This window comes from Miscanthus floridulus, chromosome 5 (assembly GCF_019320115.1).
Source record: "Miscanthus floridulus cultivar M001 chromosome 5, ASM1932011v1, whole genome shotgun sequence".
Lineage (NCBI taxonomy): Eukaryota > Viridiplantae > Streptophyta > Magnoliopsida > Poales > Poaceae > Miscanthus > Miscanthus floridulus.
The window spans coordinates 106,622,157-106,647,658 of NC_089584.1; the positions used below are offsets into that span (position 1 = coordinate 106,622,157).

At 48.2% G+C, this 25,502-nt stretch overlaps 2 protein-coding genes across 3 annotated transcripts; one reads left to right on the forward strand and one right to left on the reverse strand.

Annotated features, from left to right (window-relative positions):
* Positions 1–12,043: 12,043 nt before the first annotated feature.
* Positions 12,044–14,182, forward strand: LOC136450416 (uncharacterized). Its single transcript, XM_066450839.1, has 6 exons — positions 12,044–12,459; positions 12,966–13,121; positions 13,200–13,332; positions 13,425–13,464; positions 13,618–13,721; positions 13,842–14,182. The coding sequence occupies exons 1-5, from the start codon at positions 12,154–12,156 to the stop codon at positions 13,703–13,705; spliced, it is 723 nt and encodes a 240-aa protein (XP_066306936.1). The 5' UTR covers positions 12,044–12,153; the 3' UTR covers positions 13,706–13,721; positions 13,842–14,182.
* A 187-nt stretch (positions 14,183–14,369) lies between these two features.
* LOC136450415 (protein STICHEL-like 4) lies at positions 14,370–20,026 on the reverse strand. 2 transcript variants are annotated; one of them, XM_066450838.1, is made up of 7 exons: positions 18,116–20,026; positions 17,467–17,686; positions 16,880–17,341; positions 16,023–16,268; positions 15,614–15,923; positions 15,277–15,334; positions 14,370–14,546 (listed from the first exon to the last, which is right to left on the reverse strand). In XM_066450838.1, the coding sequence occupies exons 1-7, from the start codon at positions 19,853–19,855 to the stop codon at positions 14,454–14,456; spliced, it is 3,129 nt and encodes a 1,042-aa protein (XP_066306935.1). In that variant the 5' UTR covers positions 19,856–20,026; the 3' UTR covers positions 14,370–14,453. The 2 variants fall into 2 exon arrangements, with proteins under 2 accessions (XP_066306935.1, XP_066306934.1); XM_066450837.1 differs by having other exon boundaries at positions 15,614–16,268.
* Positions 20,027–25,502: the final 5,476 nt, after the last annotated feature.

The following is a 25,502-nucleotide window of genomic DNA, read 5'->3' on the forward strand; positions in this document are numbered from 1 at the left end:
TGATAACCTTCATAATGGTGGACAAGCTTCTCTGCATCGGCTACGGCTGACGGCCAATAGAACCCTGCTCAGAAAGCCTTGCCTACCAGCGTTCTCGAGGCTGCATGGTTGCCGCAGGAGCCAGAGTAGATTTTGTCTAGGAGATGTTCACCATCCTCCTAGGTTATACACTTCATCAAGATTTCCTCCTTCACGTTCTTGCGCCATAATTTGCCATCGACGAGCAGATACTGCTTACTGCGACGCATCAGGCATTCGTTTTCTATCCAATCGGTGTAAGCGCAGCCATCTGTTAGGTATTTGATGAAAGGTACTCTCCAGTCGGGCTCCTTAGTGGTCGTAGGTGGTTTGGTGGTGTTTGACGTTGGAACCGTAGCCACCAATAGCTGGTCTAGAGGCTTGTCGACCACGAGATCCTCTTCTTTGATGGAGGGCATGAGCAGGTCTTGAATGAATACGCCATGTGGTACTTTGGCTCGGGATGATCCTAACTTTGACAGCGCATCTGTTGCTTGGTTTTTGTCCTGGACCACATGTGTGTACTCGATGCTATAGAACTTACCTTCTAGCTTTCTAATCGCTTTGCAGTATGTGTCCATCTTTTCGCTGGTCGTATCCTAGTCCTTGTTGAGTTGGTTGATGACCAGAGCCGAGTCTCCGTAGACATAGAGACATTTGACACCAAGCTCGACCGCAATGCGCAGACCGTGTAGGCATGTTTCGTACTCGGCGGTGTTATTAGACGCCGAGAAAAAATCCTGAGGACATATCAGAGCTGCTCCTTGGATGGTGATACGAAAAGGACTCCTGCTCCTACGCCGTCGATGTTGAGAGAGCCGTCGAAGTACATCTTCCAATACTTGGTGGGCCCCTGGGAGGCAGGTATGCTTAAGTCTGTCCACTCGACGATGAAATTGACAAGTGCCTGAGACTTGATTGTAGTACGGCTTGCAAATTCCAAGGAGAAAGGGCATAACTCCATTGCCCATTTGACGATGCGCCCATTTGCATCCTTGTTGTGAATGATGTCTCCCAGAGGGTACTCAGTCATGACCACCACATGATATCCGTCGAAGTAGTGTTTCAACTTTTAGGATGTGATTAGTATGGCGTAGATTAGTTTCTGAATCTATGGGTACCTAGTCTTGGATTCATTGAGAACCTCACTGATGAAATAAATTGGTCGTTGTACCTTATAGACATGGTCGGGCTCGTCACGCTCGACCACCATGGCAGTGGAGACCACTCGATTAGTTGTCATAATGTAAAGCAGGAGGGTTTCGTCTTCTCTAGGAGCAGTGAGGACCGAAGGTGATGTAAGGAATTGTTTCAGCTGTGTAAAGGCAGTGTCTGCTTCCTCTGACCACCCAAACTTCTCGGATGCTTTGAGCAGCTTGAAAAACGGTAGTCCTTTTTTGCCTAATCTTGATATGAAACGACTGAGGGCAGCCATGCATTCGGTAAGCTTCTGAACATCCTTCACCTTTTTGGGTGGCTTCATGTCCAAGACAGCTTTTACCTTCTCTAGGTTAGGGCGTATGCCATCGTGACCGACGACGTTGCCAAGCAAAATACCAGATGGAACACCAAAGATGCACTTCTTTGGGTTTAATTTCCATTAGAATGTGTTAAGAGCTGCAAAGGTATGTTCTAGGTTGTCAACAAGGGTGTATGCTTCCTTGGTTTTAACAACTACATCGTCAACATAAGCCTCGACGAGGTCGTCTTTTATCTCGTCTTTGAGGCAGGCCTGTATGGCACGTTGGTTGGTAGCCCCGGCATTCTTGAGCCCAAACAACATGGTCATGTAGCAGTAGGCGTTGAAGGGCATAATGAAGGATGTCTTGATCTGGTCGTCCTTTTGAGAGCGATCTGGTGATAACCAGAGTAGCAATCGAGAAAGGAAAGCAACTCGCAACCGGTAGTTGAATCTATGACCTTGTCTATGCGAGGTAAGTCGAAGGGGTCTTTAGGGTAGTGTTTGTTGAGATCAGTGTAGTCAATGCACATTCTCCATTCATTATTCTTTTTGCGTACAAGAACCGGGTTGGCTAACTACTCCAGATGATATACTTCTTTGATAAATCCGGCTGCTAAAAGCCATGTAACTTCTACCCTAATAGCCTCCTTTTTGTCACGAGTGAACCGACGTAGCTTCTGCTTGATGGGCTTGGCCTTGCCATCGACATTTAAGGAGTGCTCGATCAAGTTCCAAGGTACACCGGGCATGTCAGCGGGTTTCCATGCGAACACACTCACGTTGCTTCTCAAGAACCTGACGAGCGTGTCTTCCTATTTAGGATCCAGGTTGGCCCCGATAAGGGCTGTTTTGCTAGGATCACCATCAACCAGCTAGATCGCTTTGTGCTCTTTGGACTTGATGTTCTTGCATGGGGCCACGAGCTCTGGGATCTCCTTGTGATCGACTAGGGTCTTCTTGGCGTCGAGCGTGGTCTCGGCCATACGAATAGAGAGGTCATAAGCCTCTGCTATTTTGAAGCTGTCATCCTTGTAGGTGTAAGTTGCGTATACGTTGCCCCTAAGAGTTAGAACCCCCTTCTCGGTAGGCATCTTGAGCACTAGATACCTATAGTGAGGTATGGCCATGAACTTGGTGAGCACTAGTCGGTAACCACAAAGTTAACGTAGTCGGTGCAGAAGTGGTCTAGGGTGCCAAATTGCATAGGTAGCGTGATCTGCCCGAGAGGTGTGGAGCTCTATCCAGGGAGAACACCCCAGAACTATGCCTCGTATGGCTTGAGATTAGCTTGGGTTATCTTCAGGGCTGGCAAACTGTTCTTGAACAGTATATCGATGGAACTGCCGCCGTCAATCAGCACTCTATCGAACTGGACCTTGTTGATACAAGGATCGAGAACCAGAGGAAAATGCCCTGGCTCAGGTATTGCAACCCATTGGTCCTTTCTACTAAAGGAGATCTCACGGTGAGACCAAGGAGGGAGCCACGGGTCGGCGATGAGGTTGTCGGTATTGGCCATGTTCAAGCAAGCGCGGGCGAGCAGCTTGTGTTCTCATTTGGTCTCGATGGACACCCTGTCCCCAATGATGGTGTGGACGCGATCGGTTGGCTTGACATACTTGTGATGGGGATCTACGTCTTCATCATCGTTGTGCTCGTTACGCTGCTCCCCTACGTCATTAGGCTTGTCGGATGTATCCGGAGCCTATTGGCGTGTGTAGATAGATTTGAGAACACGGTAGTTCTCCATGGTATGGTTTGACTTGGGATGGAGCTGGCAGGGTCCTTTCAATGCTTTGGCGTAGTCTTCTTTATAGTTGCGACGTCCACCACCTTTTTTAACGGTGTTGACTTTGCCGTCATCTTCCCAAGCACGCTTGCCCCTATAATCATCGCGGTGATTATGCCGCTGATTACGCTGGTCGCGGTGGTTGCGAGAATTGTTGCGCTGGTTGCGGCGATCAAAATTGTCATTCCGACCATAGTTGTCGCGGTAGTCGTCGCAGTGTGGGGGTGGTCGAAGCATGGAACCCTTGCTACTTCTTTGATGATTATCTTTTTAGCATCGTCGGCATCCGCATATTTTTTAGCAGTGGCTAGGAGCGCTATGACCAATTTAGGTTTTTTGCGGAGGAGCTTGTCCCTTAGGGCATCATGGAAGCGGAGACCAGTGATGAAAGCTTCAATTGCCTCATTGTCAGAGATTGACGGGACCCTGATGCGCATCTCCGAGAAGCGTCGGACGTACTCGCGCAATGGCTCATCTTTACGATCTCGGATCCGCTGCAGATCATATTTGTTGCCGGGTTGTTCGCAAGTAGCGATGAAGATGAATGCTTGCTTGAGCTCTTGCCAAGAATCAAAGTAGTTCGTCGGCAAGCTGACCAGCCATTGGTGGCCTGCATGGCCGACAGCGACTGGAAAGTAATTAGACATGACATGCTCATCAGCCATGGCTGATCTACATGCGATTTCGTAGAGCATGACCCATAACTCGAGGTTTTCCTTATCGTCGTACTTCTGGAGTTTTTCGAGCTTGAAGTTTTTGGGCCATATGACTTGGTGAAGGTGAGGGGTAAACTACTTCAAACCCAGAGGGCCGTGGGTGGTATCATATTCCATACGGCGATAGCTTTCGTGGGATGCATGATCGTTGGCTCTTTGGTTAATGCGATCGCGCAGATCGCGTTCTCCGAGGTAATGGTAGAGATCGTTATTGCCATCACAGTGATCCCGATTGCCCCCCTAGTTTACGCCATGACCGCGGTTATCACGGCGATCGTCGTGGTTGTCTCGGTGGTTGTCGTCCCGGTAGTCGCGGCAGTTGTCATCCCGGTAGTCGTGGCGGTTGTCGTCCCGAGCACCATCATGACCACCGTTTCTGCCTTGACGGTTGTCTGATGGGTCATTGTTGCGCGAGCCATGTTGGTTGGGTGGCTGTGAGCGACTTGAGTACTAGCGACTGCAGCTTGATTCGACTAAGATGGACGAAGCCTAGGCTTGGTTTGCAATCTCTATGGTCTAGGCCATAGCAGCCGTCAGGTAAGCTTGTATATCATCATGAACTGCCTGGATTTCTAGGGTATTGGGTAGTCGTTGCATTATTGCCATAGCAACAGCTACGTTGGCGCTTGGAGTCCTGAAGACCTGCTTGTCCCCTACCCTATCAAAGGCATTGTTAAGATCGCATGGCTGGACCCTTATGCGTCGTGCCTCCTCTTCTGCCTCGGCTTCAGCTTGTCGACGATTAAACCGGTCAATATTGCATGCTTTGCGTGCTAGCCTTTCTTGTTCTATTTCGCCAACTGCCGGTGGCTCATCATTACTGATGACATTGATCAAGTCTCCTCACCTTAGTGGGAAAGATAGGAATCATGGGAAACCTAGGGAGTGGTCTAGGATATCCAGATCGTATTCAACTTCTTCATTGTCACGACGCTGGAGCTCAATGTGGACGGAGCTAATAGATGCGATGCTGGACGGGGAGCTTGAACCGCCCTCTTGAACTATGTGGACCGACCCTTCTTGATACTCCTCGATCCGAACCATGTTAACGAAGTTGTGCGGCTTTGGCCGAGGTTGATGTATAGAACATAGATTCGAGCAGCGTTGTATATTGTGCATGTAGTTGGAAATAGTGTTTCACAGGTCATACTCGAAGAGCCAGAGACCCTTCACGGGGGCTGGTCGATGATGAATGGAGCGCCCTTTAGGAGTAGACATGACCATAAGATCCGTACTGAGTCAAGCAGGACGACTAGCCTGAGCTAGTCGGGTAGATCTATTGTGGGTAGTGGTTACCTGCTCGGTAGGTTGATTTTGAATCGAATCTACCAGAGCTAGGGTTTCAGCAAGCTTGGTGCCAACCCGATCGATGGAGTCGAGTAGGTTGATGTTGTCGATCTGCCTCCCTTTGTAGCGAGGAAGCGGACGACGGGTTGTCGGCGTGGCTGAAGACGATGCTGGTGTGGCTGGAGCCAGATCCAACATGGTCGGAGCCATAGCTGATGCTGGTGAAGTAGTGGTCGACGCAGATTGGATCCGTGCCTCCTCTGTGGTCATTGTGATGAAGTTGTAGGAGCCAGTGGTCCAGGTGATCTGGCTAATGGTGAACGTGAGGCCATTCGATGTAGCCATGGAACCGGGGATGATGACCATCTTGTTCGTCTAGAGAGCAGTATGCACACCCCCTACTTGGCGTGCCACTATCGACGAAATATGGTTGGCAGTCTATCTAGGGATATGCCCAAGGTAGTAGATTATCGGCAGACAGATGTGCAAGCTACAAACAAGATGGTGATGCAAGACAGACACGAGGTTTTATCCAGGTTCGGCCTCCGTGAAGGCGTAATACCTACGTCCTGCGTCTGATTGTATTGCTGTATGTCAATGAGAGATGTTTTGAGAGGGGTCCCCTATCCGCCTTATATAGTCTGGGGAGCAGGGTTACAGATCTAGAAACTAATCCTAACTAGTTACAATTGCCATAAGTGGCCGGATAAGGATTCCTATTCTAACCGACTAGGATCTTGCTTGATCTCTAAGTCTACCTTGATTCCTTGCATGGGACTCCGAGCAGATTGGCCAGGCCGTGCGCCATCTTCTAATGGGCCAGACCCCCTGGTTCGAGCTGGCCCAAGCCTAACCGTAAGGGTATAGGGGTTAATACCCCCACATCCATGAAATAGCTTCCCCTGCAAGAGTGAATACATATCCAAACGTGGATTTTCTATCATCTCCCGCATAATCAGAATCTGAATATCCTACTATATGGAGTAAATCAGATCTTCTATTAGTTATCATGAGGCCTTTCGTTCCTTGCAAATAACACAAGACTTTCTTTACCACTTTCCAGTGTTCTGTTCTAGGATTGCTCTAGAATCTGCCAAGTAACCCGATAACAATTGTCAAGTCAGGGCACGTACATACTTGAGCATATTGTAAGCTTCCGATAGCTAAAGCGTATGGAACCACTTTCATTTGATCGATCTCATATTGGTTCCTAGGGCATTGAAAATTCCCATATCTGTCGCCCTTGACTATAGGAGCAGGTGAGGGACTATATTTGTGCATACAGAATTTCTTTAAGATCTTTTCTATGTATGCCTTTTGTGACAATCCTAATACCCCTTTATATCTATCTCAGTGAATCTCGATCTCTAGAACAAACGAAACTTCACCAAGATCTTTCATATCAAATTTTGAGGACAAAAACTTCTTTGTCTTTAGTAGTAGACTGACATCACTACTAGCAAATAAGATATCATCCACACACAGGACAAGGAAGATAAACTTCCCATTCTTAAACTTTGCATAGACACAATTGTCCTCTACGTTCTCTTTAAAACCCAAAATTCTTTATTGTCTGATCAAACTTCAAGTACCACTGTCTTGAAACTTGTTTTAATCCATAAATAGATTTTTTTAGGCGGCATCCCATTCGTTCTTTTCCTTCCATGACAAAACCTTTCGATTATGCCATGTAAAAATTTCCTCCAAGTCCCCGTTGAGAAATGTCGTCTTTACATCCATATAATGTAATTCTTAATCGTAATGTGCCACTAATGCCATTATAATTCTGAAGGAATCCTTATATAAGACTAGAAAAAGGTCTCATTGTAATCAATCCCTTCTCTTTACATAAAGCCTTTTGCCATAAGTCTCACTTTATATCTCTCTATATTCCCTTGAGAGTCAGGTTTTGTTTTGTAGATCCATTTACAGCCTACTGTTTTGGCTCCTTTAGAAATTATATCCAAGTCCCAAACTTTATTGGCATTCATAGATTTTATTTCATCTTCCATGGCCTCAAGCTATTTTGATGAATGATCACTTCTCATGGCTTATTCAAATGAGGTGGGATCATTCTCCATTTGAAATTCCTCAGTACTGTATACTTCATAGTCAACAGAAATAACTGATTTTCTAACTCTTTGAGACCTTCTAGGGGCCTCCACATTTGGCACATATTCTGTTTGAGGCTGTTGTTGCTCCTCCTCATGTGTGGCAATAGGTTCTATAGGATCCTGAAGAACAGGATCCTCATCGTCATTCATTGTTGCCACAGGCGGAATAACAACAGGTGCTGGCACCACAGTATCTTGCACTGCCGGTGTAGCGACAGCAGGTAGTGAGAAAATTGGCTCATGAATCATCGGAGTGGGCGCATACACCCGCTTCTCTTCAAGGTCAATTTCTCGAGCTACCATGCTCCCCCTCAGCATTTCATCCTCTAGGAAGACAACATGTCTTGTTTCCATAAACTTTGTATGTCTGTCTGGATAGTAGAAACAAATTTTTTTTGACTTTTCTAGGTAGCCAATGAAATGGCAACTTACTATTTTGAGATCTAGCTTCCCAATATTTGAGTTAAATACTTTAGCCTCAGTAGGACTCCCCCACACACGTAAGTGGTTTAGTGAGGGTACTCTTCCTATCCACAACTCATACGGTGTTTTGGGCACCGACTTACTTGATACTCTATTGAGAATATGAATGGCGATTTTCAACACCTCCATCCATAGGCTCAATGGTAAGGTGGAGTAACTTATCATACTACGTACCATGTCCATCAGGGTGCAATTGCGTCTTTCAGCTACTCCATTCTGCTGAGGTTCGCCCGGTATAGAATATTGGGCTTCTATGCCATTTTCCTATAAGAACCTTGCAAAAGGTCCAGGAACTTGGCCATATGGGGTATGCCGACCGTAGTACTCTCTCCACGGTCGGACCTGACTATCTTAATCTTTAAATTGCGTTGGTTTTCACTTTTTGCCTTAAATATCTACACTTATCCAATGCTTCTTTTCTTTTTTTGATTGGATAAATGTAGACATAGCGGGAGTAATCATCTGTGAATGTTATGAACGAATCATTATCCTCCACACTCTTTACAAGAAACTGACCACAGATGTCTGTGTGAATAATCTGTAAAATTCATGCGCTTCGTTTAACATCTTTCTTAATTTTCTTTAAATACTTTTCTTTTATGCATTCTCTGCATTGTTCTAAATCTGAGAACTCTAATGGAGGAAGAATATTATTCTTAACTAGTCTTTCTATTCTCTCCCTCGAAATATGGCCTAAACGACAGTGCCATAATTTCGACGACGCATCGTGAGCTCTCTTATGCCACCATTTCTAGAGTAACTCTCTGTCACCACCTGTTTTATCAGCTGGGTAGCACATGTCTTTGAAGAGCCAGTGAACTAACTCTTTATTCTATCGAGGTACTCGGTGACCATGTCATACTCTGAGATTGAGCCCACAATTGCAGGCTCAATCATGTTCTTTATCACAGCCAAACATTTCTTGTTGGTAGTGACCCACTTCCTATGCTTAAGGTCATAGGACATCTTTTGGAATTCAAAATCCCTCTCTTTAGTTGTCCAAGCAGCATCAGTCTTGTTTGTCTCCCTCACCGGTGCCACAGAATCAGTGAGACACGGTGAGGTGACTACCCAATCCTCCTCAGCCAAGATGAAGGCCAGGTCAATCTTTTTCTTAACATAAAAAAATAACAACAATTGCATGGCTTGATTCCAACGTTGGTCAAAATCAAACCATACAACTGTTCTTATACATTAAATCTACATCACCGTTGAGCAGAAATAGAAATAATGCATAAATCATTAACTTTTATGATATTGTTATTATCAATGTTGGTCAGAAAATAACAACATCATAATAATGTCAAAATCTCTTTTCTCTCCAATTATACAACTGTTTTTATACACTAACTCTACATCACCGTTGGGCAGAAAAAGAATTAATGCATAGAATCATTAAAATTACAATATTATTATTAACAACGTTGGTAAGAAAATAACAACATCATAATCATGTCAAAGTCTCTTTTTCTCCAATTAAATATCACGTTGGTTCAAAATAACTGGAGAATAAACAATTTCTTTAGCAGCGGAAAAACTCTATTTTTCTCCAATTAAATATCATGTTGGTTCAAAATAACTAGAGAATAAATAATTTCTTTAGCAGCAGAAAACATATACTCAATTTCTTGAATTTTACCCACAGAGGAAAATTACTTTTCTATTTTCTTTGAGCTATTTTTCATTATCCAGAAATAAGCAATTACTGGAAAATAAAAAGGAAAACTGATCTTGGGCCGGAACTGGCACAGTGGCTCGGCCCAGCTTTGGCCTTTCTCTTGCGCGCGCGTCCGCTGCGCTAACCCAGGCCGCAACCTAGGCCTGGGCCGGCAAAGCAGCCCGGCGCGCTCGCCCACCTGGGCCGAGAGCGACCCGGTTGATCTACGCCATTGAATCCGATCCGACGGACGTCCGCGCGTCTCGCCACAACAAAAAACCCGCGCCGCGGCTCATCCCCAAAACCCTAGTTCATTTGCCTCCTGCCCTTTCTCTCTCTTCGCTCTCTCTTCGTCGCTCTCCTCTCCTCTCTCAGCGCAGCCATGACACCGAGCGAGAGCGAGCGAGGACGGCAGAGCCATGGCGCCGTCGCCGACCCCCTCGCTGGCGTGCGTGCTCGTCAGCGGGTGAGCGCGTCGCCGTCGAGCGGCCTGACCACGGCGCCCCCTTGGCCGAGCCCGGCGAGCAGCTCCTCTGCTCGGCCCTTTCTTCTCCTCGCCCACCGGCAAGGCAGCAGCACTGCTCAGCGACGAGGTAAGCCAAAATGGCTCTTCCTCTTCTCCCTTTCCCCTTCTTTCTTCTGGGATTAACCCGATTTAGGGATGGGGTCAAAATTAGGGTTAGGGTTTTGGGATGGGCACTGTTCTTCTTTCCCAGAGGGACTCTATGGATTTTAGGGTTCGGTATCGCGTGCCGAGCCCTCCTCATCTTCTTTCTTTCACCCAATTAGGGTTAGGGTTACACCGAACCCTCTGTTCTTCTTAGATCCGAAGGGATTTAATTCTATTCTTTTCTTTTCTAGTATGTTTCTGTTTAGGTTTGAGCTCGGATTCGGTTCTTCTTGAAGCCGAGTCCTTACTCCTTTCCTTAGATTCGAACTGGGTCAATTTTTTTCTTGCCGTGCGCCGACGAGGACGGCGGTGGCGGTAGTGACCAGGAGTTCAGTGACGTCCGCCACCCCTCGGTCTGTTTTCAATTTTCTTTTACCCGGTTACGGTTAGGGTTTCAATCCGAAACGGATCGAACCCCTTGTGATTTTTTTTCATTGCTTTACCCCATACTAGGCAACCCTTTGCTTTGATACCATTGTTAGATCATAGCAGTGCCTCTAAACCATAGATCGGGGTAAGCATATTACTTTAGGGTTCCTCTAGTTCGCCCTGGCGTAGTTGCGCCGCAGCCTCATGGACGCCGGTGTCGAGGGAGCTCGGCACGGTGGAGAGGAGGCGAGGTCCAGTGGCCCGGTGGTAACCCTGCAAGGGGCGATGCAGAGGTGACGACGAAGTTGGTGGAGGTTCCCGTCGCTGGCGGCACTCACTTTTAGATCGGATTAGGTTTCTCTGTGGGTGGTTACCGCGGCTTCAGTCAACCTCGTCATCTGAGCCCTGGTCCCCACACCTCTCTTTATAGTGCTGTGCGACAGGGGCCCACCAACCATATTAGGGTTGGACGCCTCCGATCAGGGCGCGAATCTAAGGGTGGGCATATTGGTGGAGATCAACTAACACTAATAACACTAATGACTTGTTCAACCGAGGCCTCAATCATGAGGTGACCGCTACCTCTGCTCCCAAATAAAACTCCATCCCGTTTGACAAAAAGCTCAACCACCGATTAGTTTATCTAGGGATCGGAAGAGAGCGAGACTGTAGTGCAACTTCATGGCCTGCTCAAACCTCCCTAGCATTGGATGGGAACGCGGGAACAGCTGGTGTTTTGAAATAGAAAAAAGGAAACAGAAAATGATTGTGGCATATGTTAAGCTGGCCACCAGCAGAATGCAGCATGCATGTCTGTATGAATAGTTTTAGCAATACCATCAGCGCAGTCTGGGGCTATTTGATCCATACACTCTAAACTGCTCAAGCCCTCAAAGGGGAGGGCATCATGGGACAAGGTCTTCTAGTTTATGTCTGAACTATTTGCTTCGCTCTATGAACTACTATGAGATTTAGTACATCCATCTAGTATCTAGACTGAGCACATAAGATTGAAGTGCTTTCACCTGTAGTCTATGGAACTATATTTATCATCTTTGATGAGATGAAATTATAATGATCATCTAATTCAAAGGCCGTCTATCCTTTTTCTTAAAAATTCAGAGGCAGTGCAGCGACTAGGGGACAGGACAGGTCGACGGGAAGCCCTTTTTTTTAATGGAGACATGCCTGAGAGGGCCGCACGGAAAGCCCTTTTGGACGAGACCGTGGAAATGTAAGCAGCCCACCCAACTTGGGCCGTTGGTACAAGGTTGTTTTGAAGCTAAGGGCCGTGGAAATGCTAAGGGCCGTTTTGAAGCCTATATAAGAAAATTAAAGAAAAAGGCCGTTTGATGGTCATGGAGGAGCCCAGCACTGCACTGATTACGTTCACACTTTACAATAAGAGCCCACATTGACGTCGCGGCCCACCGGCAGGGACACTGACCCCCGGAGGATTCGGAGCCTTTCGACACTATCGGAGCCTCCCCTCCTCAAGCGCAGCTCCGCGCTCTGCCTCAGGCTTCGATTCGAGCGGCCAGCACTCAGCTCCCTCTCACGCCGCCGCAGCCGCCGCCGCGGCGCCAACATGAAGGCCATAGGGAACGGCGGGGAGTGGTGGTGGAACCTCCCGTCTCTCCGCCGCAAGTCCGACTCCCGCCGCCGCGGCCGCCGCAACCCTGACCCCCGCGGCCGCCGCCGTGGTCCCCCGTGGGAGCCGCTCTCGTCGTCGTCCTCCTCGGAGTCCATCGAGCAGGGCCGCGGCTGGCCCATCGAATTCCCCTTCAGGCAGGCTGTCACGGCCGCCTCTCTCACCTTCACCGGCGACACAATCGCGCAAGTCCGCAGCCGCATCGTCGACCGCCGAAGATGCTGTCCCGACTCCGACACCAAGGTCACCCATCCACTTTGTCATGCACCTTATGCCTTGAATGCTTAGCCGACTTGGTAGTGTTTTTTAATACTCCATCCGTCCCAAATTCTAAGATGTTATTGCTTTTATACTCCTATAATTTGGAATGGAGGGAGTAGAAAGCATGAACGCAACTTAAATCCATATAGATTTTTGGTATTGTAAATCCATATAGGTTTTGGTTTTGTAAATCCATATAGATTTTGGTTTTGTCAGTCCATATAGATTTTGGTTTTGTATGGCTGTATCTTGAGACTATAGCAGATGCCACCACAACGCAATTCCACTTTAGTATTTTTTACCTTCAATGCAGATTAAATTGTAATGGTCAAGTATGTGCATCGTGCAGTGCACGTGTGATCCAGCACTACCAAAACAATTTTTGGATAGTATATGTGGTGCTGGCATTGTAGCATTGGGCATTCTAATGAATGCTTGTGTAGCACATCATATTGTGATTCTGATATCTATCGAGGTGCTCGTTTCAGGAACTCATACCAGACATATTGCTGAACCATGATTGGATTCGTGCGCTTCGTATGGCTTCCTATGGATTTCTTCTTTATGGTCCAGGTTCATATGCATGGTATCAGCTCCTTGATCGGTGCATGCCTAAGCAGACGTTTGTAAATTTGTCTGCTAAGGTATGCTTAGCTTCTCCATGGCTATTTAAGTTTTTTAATGCAAAGCATCCTTTTTCTTATAACTATTTGTCATTTCAGGTCATCCTGAACCAGATTGTGCTTGGTCCTTGTGTTATTGCTGTAATTTTTGCTTGGAACAACTTATGGTTGGGGAAACTTTCAGAACTCCCATCCAAATATCAGAATGATGCCCTTCCTACGCTTCTATATGGTAATCCTTCTACCTGAATGTATTAGATCTGAACAACTTTAACAGAAATAACTGATACTATTATATGTTTCACTTTGTTATGGATGTCACAGGGTTTAAGTTTTGGATTCCTGTATCGATTGTCAACTTTGGGTATGGATACTTGACTTCTCATTTTTCATATTCATGTCAGATGTTTCTAATGATGGCTATGGTTGAATAAACTGGGTGCCTTTTTAATCGCTGCTTAATCCATTAGAGCAATGCAACTGGTTTTTATGCTAGTTATTTCTATGTGTGTATCAGGGTGATTCCTTTGCCTGCTCGTGTTGCCTTTATGTCCTCCTGTTCCATTTTTTGGAACTTTTATCTGTCGACCACAATGAGCAAATGAAACCTCCAGTTGTCAGGTTGGTCTTTACCCAACTCATTCTTCAACCTATAAACTTCTGTTGCCTCGGTTTACATTTTTAATTAGTGAACAACTTTGGTGTTCTTTGGTCACCTGATGTGGATCATTTCATGCGCAGTTGCCTACCTATCTGGAACTTTCTGCTGAACAATCTGACATGGTTCCTGATACTTTGATAGAGGGTGCAAAATGAATGTAATTTTGCTCAGGCTGGTTGGATTCATTAAACAGAGGAGCATCTGAAGGAGTTAGTTTCAGCAGGCATAACAGTAACAGTGTAGTGGAAAGTCTGATAAAATACAGTCCAATGCGATCTAGCTTGGTCGAACTATCTGTCACCTTCAAAATGTTTCAAATAGGAAAAAAAATCTTAGTTCTCCTTTGCACTTTCCGAATTATTCACCATATAACTGGTGCTGTAGTGGAAAGTCTGATAAAATACAGCCCAATGCGACATAATGTTCAGTGTCCATGGATACCAAAGACATTTATTAGAGATTTCCAAAATACAAAGTTTTTATTCCCGTCTGCCTATAAAAAATTACAGAGCATTTTACAGAAGAATTTGCTATGCCACTTCTATCATCGTTTTTTACATGTCAACAAATATACAGAATATATAGAGAGAAAAAAGGATCTACGAACTGACACGGCTACAGCCTACAAGGTACAGACAGAATAATTATGAATGCTAAGTTAACAGGTTGTAAAATCCACTATTCTAATTCTTCTATCTTGGAGATTTGGTCGAAATGCATCTTCCACACAATATGAGCCTTGATATGGTGCGTGACTTTCGATTCCTGACCTTAATTGAAGAGAGCTGCAGGGAAATAATTGGATTAGTCGGAGAAGGTAAAATCATCAAGCACAATTCTATTGAAAGCCATGGAGGATCCCAAGTTGTTGCAATCGGCCCAGAAACTCAGGCTCACCCTTCCCGTTACAAAATACTGTTTTGGACAGCACCATGCTCTCCGGAACACGATTTTGACTACTAATGATATCCTGACCTACCTATAAAACCTAGTAAGATTATACTATCACGAAAGTACTCACAACCACACAAAACCTCGAAAAGCTATTATAATTTTGACCACAATTTTGGCAAATACCATCTATAAAATTGCCATAACCAGTTATTCACTTGTTTACTCAATGAGATGTAAAGTCCCGCAAGGATGGCAGAAGTCAATTTAGCATAATGCAAGATGACACCAGTTCTCTTCTCTTCAGAATCAAGAGTTCTAGAATGTTCATCTCCCTTGGCACTTGGTTATTCTGTTAAGAGGCATGGTCGTATGGTACTCTTCTACTGAAACAAATACGTGACATGATAAGATCTATTTCTTCAAAGAGTCATATATGCAAATGAATTGTCTCAAATTTTGCCAGACTGATATGTAAACGAGTCCAAGTCTCACAGATGAAAATAGCTGATACAAGCTAAAATGAAAGGTTGCATTGAAAGAACCAGTAACACTGGATCCATCGGGGGGGGGGGGGGGGGGGGTATCCACAGATTATGATAAAATACAAATATGAAAGATTACCTTCCGGCGAGTCCTTGAAGTTCTCCAACAAAGTAGACTCGATTTAGGCTCCAACTTCCTGCGCACATATACTTTCCTGGTGAGAAACATGCAATACAAATGCACAACCTCAATTGGCAAATGAGCCAAAACATGTCTGGTACAATGGTATGGAGTATTGACTCCTACATGTTTAATGGTCCTTGTGGTTTCAAGAAAATTATTATGAGACCGTGGATGTTGGCAGAATTTTTTTCATACGAGATTTATTTTATTTCTAATGTGAAAACACAAACACACAAGCATGAGTTCTTATATAAAAGTTTGACTGAGTTGATTGCAGGATAATAACACTTACAAATTCTCTTGCTCTAGCTTTTCGGCAATCGATATAGCTTTTCGTCTAGACCAGCCTCCTCGTTGAGAACAAGCTTCTGCCCTCCCAATAACATGAGCAAGAGATACCTTTCCTTTTACTATGCTGTTCTGTCGACGCTGTGTGTTCCCATTTCTTCCTTTTCGATTAGTCACGCTCTCTTGGTTCGGTGATGACGAAGCTTCTTCCTCCCATACATTCTCCTTTCTTCTTTCATTTATGTCAACAACACCATTATTTGTTTGAGCATGCCAATGCATGTGAGAAGGTCCAACTTCAATTATTTCACCTTCTGTTAATATGTGTGGATCAGATTGCATCCATCTAATCTTACTAGAGTTAGTTCCCTTCACAACACTATCCTTTTTAAGCCTTGTAATTAGATTCTCACCTCCAGAAGATAGTGGACTATGTTTAGTAAAGGACCTCCTCAGAGTCGCATTGGAGGAGTCATTCTCAGGGTAAGGAAACATTGATGCAGCATGACTTGCTTTTGCATCATTCTTTGATTCATATCGGATTTCAAGTATTATAGCAGAACGAAGAACAGACTCAAATGCCTGCAGAATCTGAGCTCTGTAGTTTTCAGCTTTGGACTTATTGATACGTGAGCTAAATATTAATTGCACTGTTGGTGCTGTTGGAAGAAAAGAAGCTGATGTTAGAAAATGATCTGCTAGAAAGACAATCTAGCAATACTTCACATCAAGTACTCAAGTGAAAGACGACATAAAGTTATATGCATTGAGTTTGAGAACACCAATTATCAGAGGCATTGCAGCTTAGAATATATGTGCAAGGCGACAACAGTAAAATTTAAAACAGTACAAATAGAATTAGATGAGCTTAGCTAGCTACATGCTCCTACATCGCTACTTTCTTGCATACACTTTGACTTAAAGTTATAATGTTTGTATTCCTACACTCAAAAGGATGCCATCAACCCAGTGATAGATATCCGATACTTTGTTCAGAGCAATGAGCCGAGATAAAAGCAAGAGTACTGCATCTAACTTCAGAAAAAATCCAAGAGTTACTAGAAACAGACCACAGACAAAATCAAGCAAAAACTTGGTTGAAATGTCTTTTTATACTGTTTACAAAATATTTCAAAATGAGTTTTTCCTCTCTGTTCTAAGCACCGTTTTTTTTTTTTCAAATATGAAGCACCGAATTACGGATATCTTATTCTTGGACAAATTGTGATGGTCGAAAAAACTGAGATGGATGACAGATTGAGAACCTTACCTGTGCCTAGGCTGATAGAGTTTAGCCTTGCCTCTTTAGCCATCATTTTTCTCAATGTATCTGATTGGATACTCTCAAGCACAGCTTGCCAGATCATTTCATTTTCTGCTTTTCTGTGTTTAGTTCCCTCATTTGCTCTGACAGAACTGGTTGACAACACATGACCATTTTCTGTGTGTTCAACAGTTCTCCTTTCACCATAAGACGTGCCTGCCACGTTACCTTTATGCTCAACTGCAGAGGTCCTCCCTATACCCCTATCAGGAAAGGAGCCAACCAGCACACCATGGTTCAAACTTGTACTAGTTGATGAACTAGGCAACTGGTACTGTTTATCAGGAGCAAGCTGAAGCAGAGCAGCTGTAAGCCAGGTCGTCTTGTCACTAGAAACCCTCAACTGCTTTTCAGCTTCAGATAGTGTTTTCAAGGCCTGGCGTAGTTTTTCCATATCTTCTTTTGACACTGCAATTCATGCCAAAAGAAAACAAACTAGATTATGCCAGTGCAGAATTTTACCATAAGAGAACAGTGACGCTGGAAGACAATACATATTTTGAACTATACTGTGGTTAATGAACATTGCTTACAGGTAGGACGTTTGAAGAACTTTCTCCTGGGCCTTTCTCGAGTAAATGCATAGGATCCAGCAAGAATGTCAGTAATTATTGTGGCAAGCTGAGACATCAGTGCTAAAGGCTCAACACCAGTTTCTGTGATGTCTCGTAGTGTCTTCACTGTGTTCACCGTGTCGGCAGATAGTGCCAAATCAAGCAAATCAACTAGTTTATCATCAGACACCAGACCAACCTGTAAAACCAACGGGGAACTAACATTTTACTCTTGTGTCAGAGTAGACCGGATGATGAAGAGAACTAAATGAAAACAGAGTTATGATCTCTGTGACAGGGATATAAAATCAGTCACTGCCTTAGTTCAGCACAGAAATAAGAATACATCAGTAAGATAGTAGAGCTTACAATCTGCATCAGTCTATATTTTATAGGACGTTTGAATACTAGGTTACATGGGGAAACAAATTTGCACACTACTACAGAAAATCAGGCACCTGAGATATAGGATAAGTGTCTATTTAATTATAAGGCATGTTTCAGTGGCACTAGAGTTATCAAGATCTTGACTGTAAAATTCTCTAGAAATTTATATTCAGCCACAGAAATTACAGAGTAACATGGGCAAAAACCATAGATGACACTGTAATGCTTGTGAGTATCTTACCAATTCTTGGACAAGAGACAAGGAAATCCTCTGTCCCAACAAACTGAGCTGATCAAGAGTCATCTCGGCATCTCTCAAAGATCCATCGGAACAGGATGCAATTAGCTTCAGTGCATCTTTATCAACATCTAGACTCTCGCTGGTGCAAATCCACTGCAATGTATTGACAATGTCGGACTCCCTCAGCTTTGGGAAAAAGAACTTCTGGCATCTCGACAGGATGATATGAGGAAGTTCAAGGTTTGGACTGACAAGGATAAACACAACACGACGGGGCGCCCGGTCCACAACTTTAGAGATAGCACTCCAAGTGTCAGCTGGCAGCGTATCACAGTCATCAAATATAAACACCCTGTAGTGTGATGGTGCTGGTGAAAGCATCACATTATCGAGGACGTCCACAATGCCATCCATGTCGATGTTGCCAACAGGCCCAATCTCCATCAAGCTCCTGCTTTTGCCAAGATTGTGAGCGATGCACGACGTGCATGAGTCACAGGGCCTGGGGTGTTTAGAGGAGAGGCAATTGAGCGCCTTGGCGAAGACACGCGCGCACGAAGTCTTGCCCGTGCCGTGCGGCCCATAGAACACATACACCAAACCAATCTTCCTCCTCAGGATGGCGTTGGACACAGCCTGCACCACCAAGCTCTGGCCAACAACGTCTTTGAACGTCTTTGGTGCGAATTTCTGTGTCAGACTACGGTGACGCCCACGGCCATGCTGCGAGGCCTGTGACTTCTGCCCTGACTGACACTCAGACAGCAGGTCGGAGTCCATCTCGCTGGTCTCGTTAGAGAAAATCCCAAGCCCTCCAGAGTAGCTTCCAGAAATGGCGCCAATGTGGTTGCGACCACCAGAGGTGGCAGCCTCAACAAGCAGGGGCAACGCGTCCGAGTCCGAACTGCTCGACGAGGCCAGCCTCTCGGACTTAACAGGGAAAAGGGGACGCGAGGCATTGACGCGGCCACCTGAGGCGGCGGCGTCTTCAGACTTCCGCCCCGCCACCGACTTGGAGTCGGAGAGGCCGCACGAAAGGCTGCGGCCGGCCATGTCGAGGATAGACTTGCCGCGGTGGTGCAGACGGGACCAGTTCCATGGAATGCCACAGACGTTGCGCGAGTCGTGCGGCAAATGCTGCTGCAGCTCCTCCCCGCCATCGTCGTCGTCGTCGTCGTCGTCGCCGCCGCCGCCATGGAACACGTATCTGTTGCCGCAGACGGCCTCCTGGGAGCTAGAGTTGACGGAGAGCGCGGCCGCGCGGTCCGGAGGCTTACTGACAGCAGTGGCGCGGCGGCCGGCCCGGCGTTTGAACCGGCGGGGCGGGCGTCGGCCGGGTTTCGGGTGGGGATGGGGGTTCTCGGCGAGCTGGTCCAGGAGCGTCTTGAGCGCCCCGGCGCTGCGGCGGGGCTTGGTGGCGGCGGGGAGATCGACATCGACGTCATCCTCGGTGTCGGCGTCGGCGTCGGGGTCGGCCGCCACCCTGGACGACTCGACGGAGCGGCGCGTGGACGGGTCCCGGAGCGATCGCGAGCGCTGGAGCGCGAGGAGGTCGCGCATCAGCGACGCGGACGCCACGGACGCCGAGCTCCGCCTCCGGCCCGAGGACGACGCGCCTCCCGCTCCCGCTCCCCCGTGACCGTGCGCGTGCCCGTGGTGGTGGCGCAGGTGGATGCAGTTGGTGAGGTGCGCGTGGCCGCGGAGGTGCCCCCCCGCCGCGGCACGGTCGGGCGCCGGCATTGCGGGGCGGCACGGCGCGTGTCTTTCCCAGTACCCACTGCCTTACTGAGGCGCGAGGGGGGAGAGAAAAAGGACGGCCGCCTCCGGTTGGCGTGTGTGTGTGATTATGGCGGTGTGGTTCGGAGATTTGGCCTTTTTCGTTGGATCCTGGAGGGTTTCACGGGAAGAGCGACGGAAGCAGGGGGAGGGCGAGTCAGTTGGGTGGGTGGCGAGTGGCCTCCGCCTCGTGCCGGGTGTGGGAGCGGGCGGTGCTTTCGGAGCTCGCGCCCGAGGCGTCGGGGGCAGGGGAGGAGGGGAGGGCGATCAGTTCAGAGTTCAGAAGGGAGGAAGCCAGAGCACGGCACGGGGCCACGAGGGCAATGGGCCCTGGCCCCGGGTCCGCGCGTCTGCGGCGGGACCGCGGGAGTGGCGGCACGACGCGACGGGCACCCGGCAGAACCCAAAGCTACGGCCCGTCTCGGTCGGCATCACATGCAGCTGGGGCCGGGAGCGCTTGAAGTTGGAGCGCTGCTGGTGTGCAGTTGTCGCGTCGCCCCCGGAAGCTGCGGCAACAACACCGTTGATAAGACGCGGCAGAATGTGCCGTGGGCCGTGGCCTTTGCTTGCGGTCTATTGTCCGCGGACTCCAGTGGAGTAGTGGAGTAAACTATCCCGCGGTACTCCAGTCCGGCCGATTTTTTTTAGCTCTTTTTTTTCGAATTTTTTTCACAAATATGTATGGTTTTAAAATCTGGACCCTTAGCTTAGCGTTATTGTTGGTAGCGTCAAGCTTACATGTCTTGGCGTCAAGGTCTTGGCTCGACACAGATGTGGCAGTGACTTGGCATTTTGGCAAGCACCTTGACGCTGAGCTTGACGCCGTGGTTATTGGCGTCAAACCCTGTCTTTCAAATGGTCCCTCACTTCCTTTCTCTCCTCTCTCCCTACCGCTCCCGAGCGACTGTGCCGTGTAACAGAGCGCGTGCCATGACGACGACAAGCTCCGCCTCCTGCCCACCTACCAGCATGCCTTCGCTCTCGCTGCATGAACCCTTGGCTCTGTGCAAACCCAGATCCTGCTAGCTGTGTCGCGCGTCCATCGCGCTGTCCTCCCCGGCGCTCACGGACCTCCTCCATGTGGAGCTCGATAGCGTCAGTAGCCACCGCTCCAACCTAGATGTTGTGGCCGCCGTCGTCCATGCGTACTCGCTCCCTGGTGGGCTCCCCAACTTGGCGTCATCGGAGTAACGAGGAGCTCCACGTCGTGCTCAAACCGAGCCCATGCGACGCCGCCGAGTCCAGCGACCCACTAACCTAGCAGTCACATCACATCAGTAATAGTAGCACGAGCTCACCGCGATGGAGCGCGGGCAGCCATTGTTCAGCCTGTTCGGTTGACTGGTTCGTATCGTTACTGGTTCGTGAAGAAGTACTGCTGGTTGATTTGTGTGAGAGAAAAGCACTTTTCCGGCTGAAAATTTACGATCGTTTACGACAAGCCACAGCCAAACGAACAGGCTGGTTGTCGTCATCGTACGTGGACCTGTCCCCTACGGCATCGCTCAAGTCGATGGCGGAGCAGTGGAGCAACCAGTGGGACAGCCGAACGCGCCGGTGGGGCAGGAGGTACTGGAGCAGCCGGTACGACGCTAGGGCCATGGCAGTCGCCAGTGTCGCACGGGCGTGATCTCGGACGCCATCCACGCATGGCGTGTGAGCTCTGTCGCCGGCACAGCCATCGTGGGTATGGCCGAGCCACGTCACCACGCATTGGGTGGGGAGGGGCCACGCGCTTTTTAGCCCCGTTTGGCTTACCCTATATTCGGCTTGTTTGATTTTTTTACAGCTGGAACAGTATTTTTCTCTCAGAACAGTTCAGCCAGAACAGTATTTTTCAGTCAGTTTCAGCCGAAAGTCTACCAGCCGAACGGGACCTTTGTGTGCAATCGTGGAATAAAAAAAGAAAGGAAAAGCAAAATGAATGAGAGGGGTTAAATATAAAAATGACTACCATATTGGCATGCCACGTAAGCAAAATACGGTTGACAAGACGGTATGCACCTATGATGAACCAAAAATCAAGATAAGGGATCTAAAAATATATTTTGAGAGTTCGTGGACTTAAGTGGCACACCTTTATAAATTCGAGGGTGGCTGATGCATTTAACTCGTTTTGTTTTCCACCTCGATGCTTAGCTGCTGCGGATGCGTGTCGGATACACGTGAGGCGCAGCACGTTCGCGTGCTCAAAGCAGGCATCCTGCCTATAAAGGAAAGTGCGCGTACCGGTCGGGTGGTGTACGTCGTCGCCTCCCTGTTTCGTCGGTGCAGTGCTGCTACCAGCGTCTAGCGCGGCCAGCAGACCACACGTTCTCCGGCCGTAGAATAAGGGCATCTAATACCGATCAGTAATTACGCTTGAGTCTGCCTGGGTGTATAGATGTCCAACGGACCAGCCCGGGCTCGAGCCAGGCACGCCCTGATGGGAGTCGGCTCGTCACGGCACGCGCGTGCCTCCCGGACCGTGCTGGAGCGGGTTTCGTGCTTGGCCATCGGCCTAGGCACGGTCCTATGGGCCGATTTTCGTGCCGGGCCAACCCGTTGAGCACGGCGCATCCAGCGTGTCGGGACAGCCCGTGGCCCGCCACAGAGCGAGAGAGCAGAGAGAGAGAGGCGAGACTGCAGGTGGCGATGGCGGCGCTCGACGCTGGATCCCGCGAGAAGAGAAGGGGATTTGGCGAGCCGCGGGGAAGCAAGAGCTCGAGCACGGTGCGCTCGCACCCAAAGCGCGGCCTCGTCGCGTTGGTCCCCTGTCGTGCGCGAGGAGGATGCGGGCGGCTATAGGGCGGAGAAGCAGGGGACCGGGGGGAGAAGGTCGTGTCCGCGCGAGTGTGGGGAACGGGAGGTGGCGGCGGCTGCGTCTCTTGGATGAGAATGGGAAGGGAGTTAGAGTTATGAGGATACGAGTGTATATATTTGATTTTGGAGTTGGGGTGGAGGCTAGGCTCTTAGCAGGTCGGCTGGCCAGGCCACTATCGAGCCGCGCTCTGTGGACGGGGGGCTATGCCGTGTCAGCCCACGTGCCTGAGTAGTGGCCCCGGCACGGCTGAAGGGTCGAGATGGCGACTAGAGGAGGGGTGAATAGTCTTTTCTAAAACTTAATCGCGTCGGCTAACCGATACAAATGCGGAATTAAAACTATCGGTTTAGCCAAGACTATGCCCCACTATATATGTTCACTAGCACCTTGCAAAGATAACAATTATGCAACAAAGGTGCCGGACTAGCTAGAGCTCTCCTAAACAATTCTAGGAGCAAGGTTACACAAACCTATGCCACTAGTACTTTAAGCGACAAGGGAGCTCCTACACATGCTAGTAAGCAAAAGCACAAAGCTAACTAAGCTCACTAGCAATGCTCAATAACAAGGCAACCAATGCCTAATTAGAGAGCGCAAATACTTAGTTACACAAACTAAGCAATGTGACTAACAAGGTTACTAAAACCAAATTAGCCACGCAAGGGAGCTACTTCTATGCTACACAAGCAAGAAGGTAATTAGCAAGCTACACAAGCTATCTAATTACAAGAGCAACTACACAAGCTTAATATGTATAAAAGTAATTGCAAGCTTGTGTAATGGGGATGCAAACCAACGGGAAGAACAAGGTTGACACGATGATTTTTCTCCCGAGGTTCACGTGTTTGCCAACACGCTAGTCCCCGTTGTGTCGACCGCTCACTTGGTGGTTCGGCGGCTAATTAGCATCACCCGCTAAGCCCGCACGTCGGGCGCCGCAAGAACCTACCCCTTGAGTGAGGGTAGCTCAATGACACGTTTTACTAGAGTTGCTCTTCGCGGCTCCCGCGGGGCGAGCACAATGCCCCTCACAAGCACTTCTCCGGAGCGCCGCACAAGCTTCTTGCGCGCTTCGACGGAGACCACCACCAAGCCGTCTAGGAGGTGGCAACCTCCAAGAGTAACAAGCACCACCGGCTTGCAACTCGATCACCTAGTGCCACTCGATGCAACCTCACGATGCAATCGCACTAGAATCGCTCACTCACACAATCGAATGATCACTATCAAGTATATGTGTGATGGAGGGCTCCCAAGCACTCACAAGCATGGACACTAAGTCCCTTGAGGTGCTCCTTACCAGCCATGGCCGAGGGCCACTTCTATTTATAGCCCCAAGGGCTAAACTAGCCGTTACCCCTTCACTGGGCAACGGTCGGGCCGACCGGACGCTCCGGTCGTGTTGACCGGACGCTGGACCTCAGCGTCCGGTCGCCCACAGACGACCACGTGTCCCGGTTCCAACGGTCACTTGACCTGACCGGACGCTCCAGCTTCTACTGACCGGACGCTGGATCCTCAGCGTCCGGTCGTTTCCAGTAAGCTCCCGAGCATGACCGGACGCGTCCGGTCGAACGCGATCGGACGCAGCCAGCGTCCGGTCACTCTCCAGCTACTGCGTCACCGTACGTCAGCCTGACCGGACGCAGTCTACCAGCGTCCGGTGCATTCAGATCCAGCGTCCGGTCAGTTGACCGACGCTGGCATCTTCGCGACCAACTCGTTTTCACTTCTAACTTCTTCACCCTTGCTCCAATGAGCTAACCACCAAGAATTTGCATCCGGCGCAATAGAAAATAGGCATTCCATTTTCCCGAAAGCGCCGAATCCCGCCTCGCAAGCTCGGCGGGAGGGAGAGAGAGACCCAAACCCATCTCACCCTTGCAAACACCACCTCCTTTGTAAATGTGCTAACACCACCAAGTGTACACCACCATGTGTAAGTGTGTTAGCATTTTCACAATCATTTTCCAAAGGATGTTAGCCACTCAACTTGCCACGCCACTCGATCCTAGCGACAATGCAAAGTTAGATCACTCGAGTGGCACTAGATGACCGATATGCAAACAAGTTTGCCCCTCTTGATAGTACGGCCATCTATCCTAAACCCGGTCATAAACTTCTCTACACACCTATGACCGGTGAAATGAAATGCCCTAGGTTATACCTTTGCCTTGCGCATTCCATTCCATCTCCTTCAATGTCGATGCAACACATGCACCAACACGATCAACAATGATATGATCCACTTCATATCATCACATGATCATATTGGTTCATCGATCTTGACTTTACTTGCTCTTCACCGTTGCCATCGTCCATCGGCGCCAAGTCTTGCTCAAGCTTCACCGCCACGCGGTCCATCACTCCAAAGCCTTCGACTTGCCCTTCACGCTTGCAACCGGTCCATCAAGCCAAGTCTTGTCTTGATCTTCTCCACCTTGATCACATGACTCAATGTCATGTCTCATGTGCATTTAAGCTCCTTAATCATCACATGTGTGAGCTTTGCAACATCTCCAAGCCATTTTCACCTTCATGGCATATGTTGCTCACACACATGTACCTGTGGACTAATCACCTGTGTATCTCACATAAACACAATTAGTCCACCTAAGTTGTCACTCAATTACCAAAACCAAACAAGGACCTTTCAACGGCTTGCTCCACGGCTAGCCCGGGCCCACTGCCATCGGTCGTGCCGTGGTTGGGCCGGGCCAAAATAGCGTGTTTCGTGCCGAGTCGTCGTGCCTCGGGCTCCGTGGACATTTATACATGGGTTTACGGTGTACTTACCAATGATTTGGG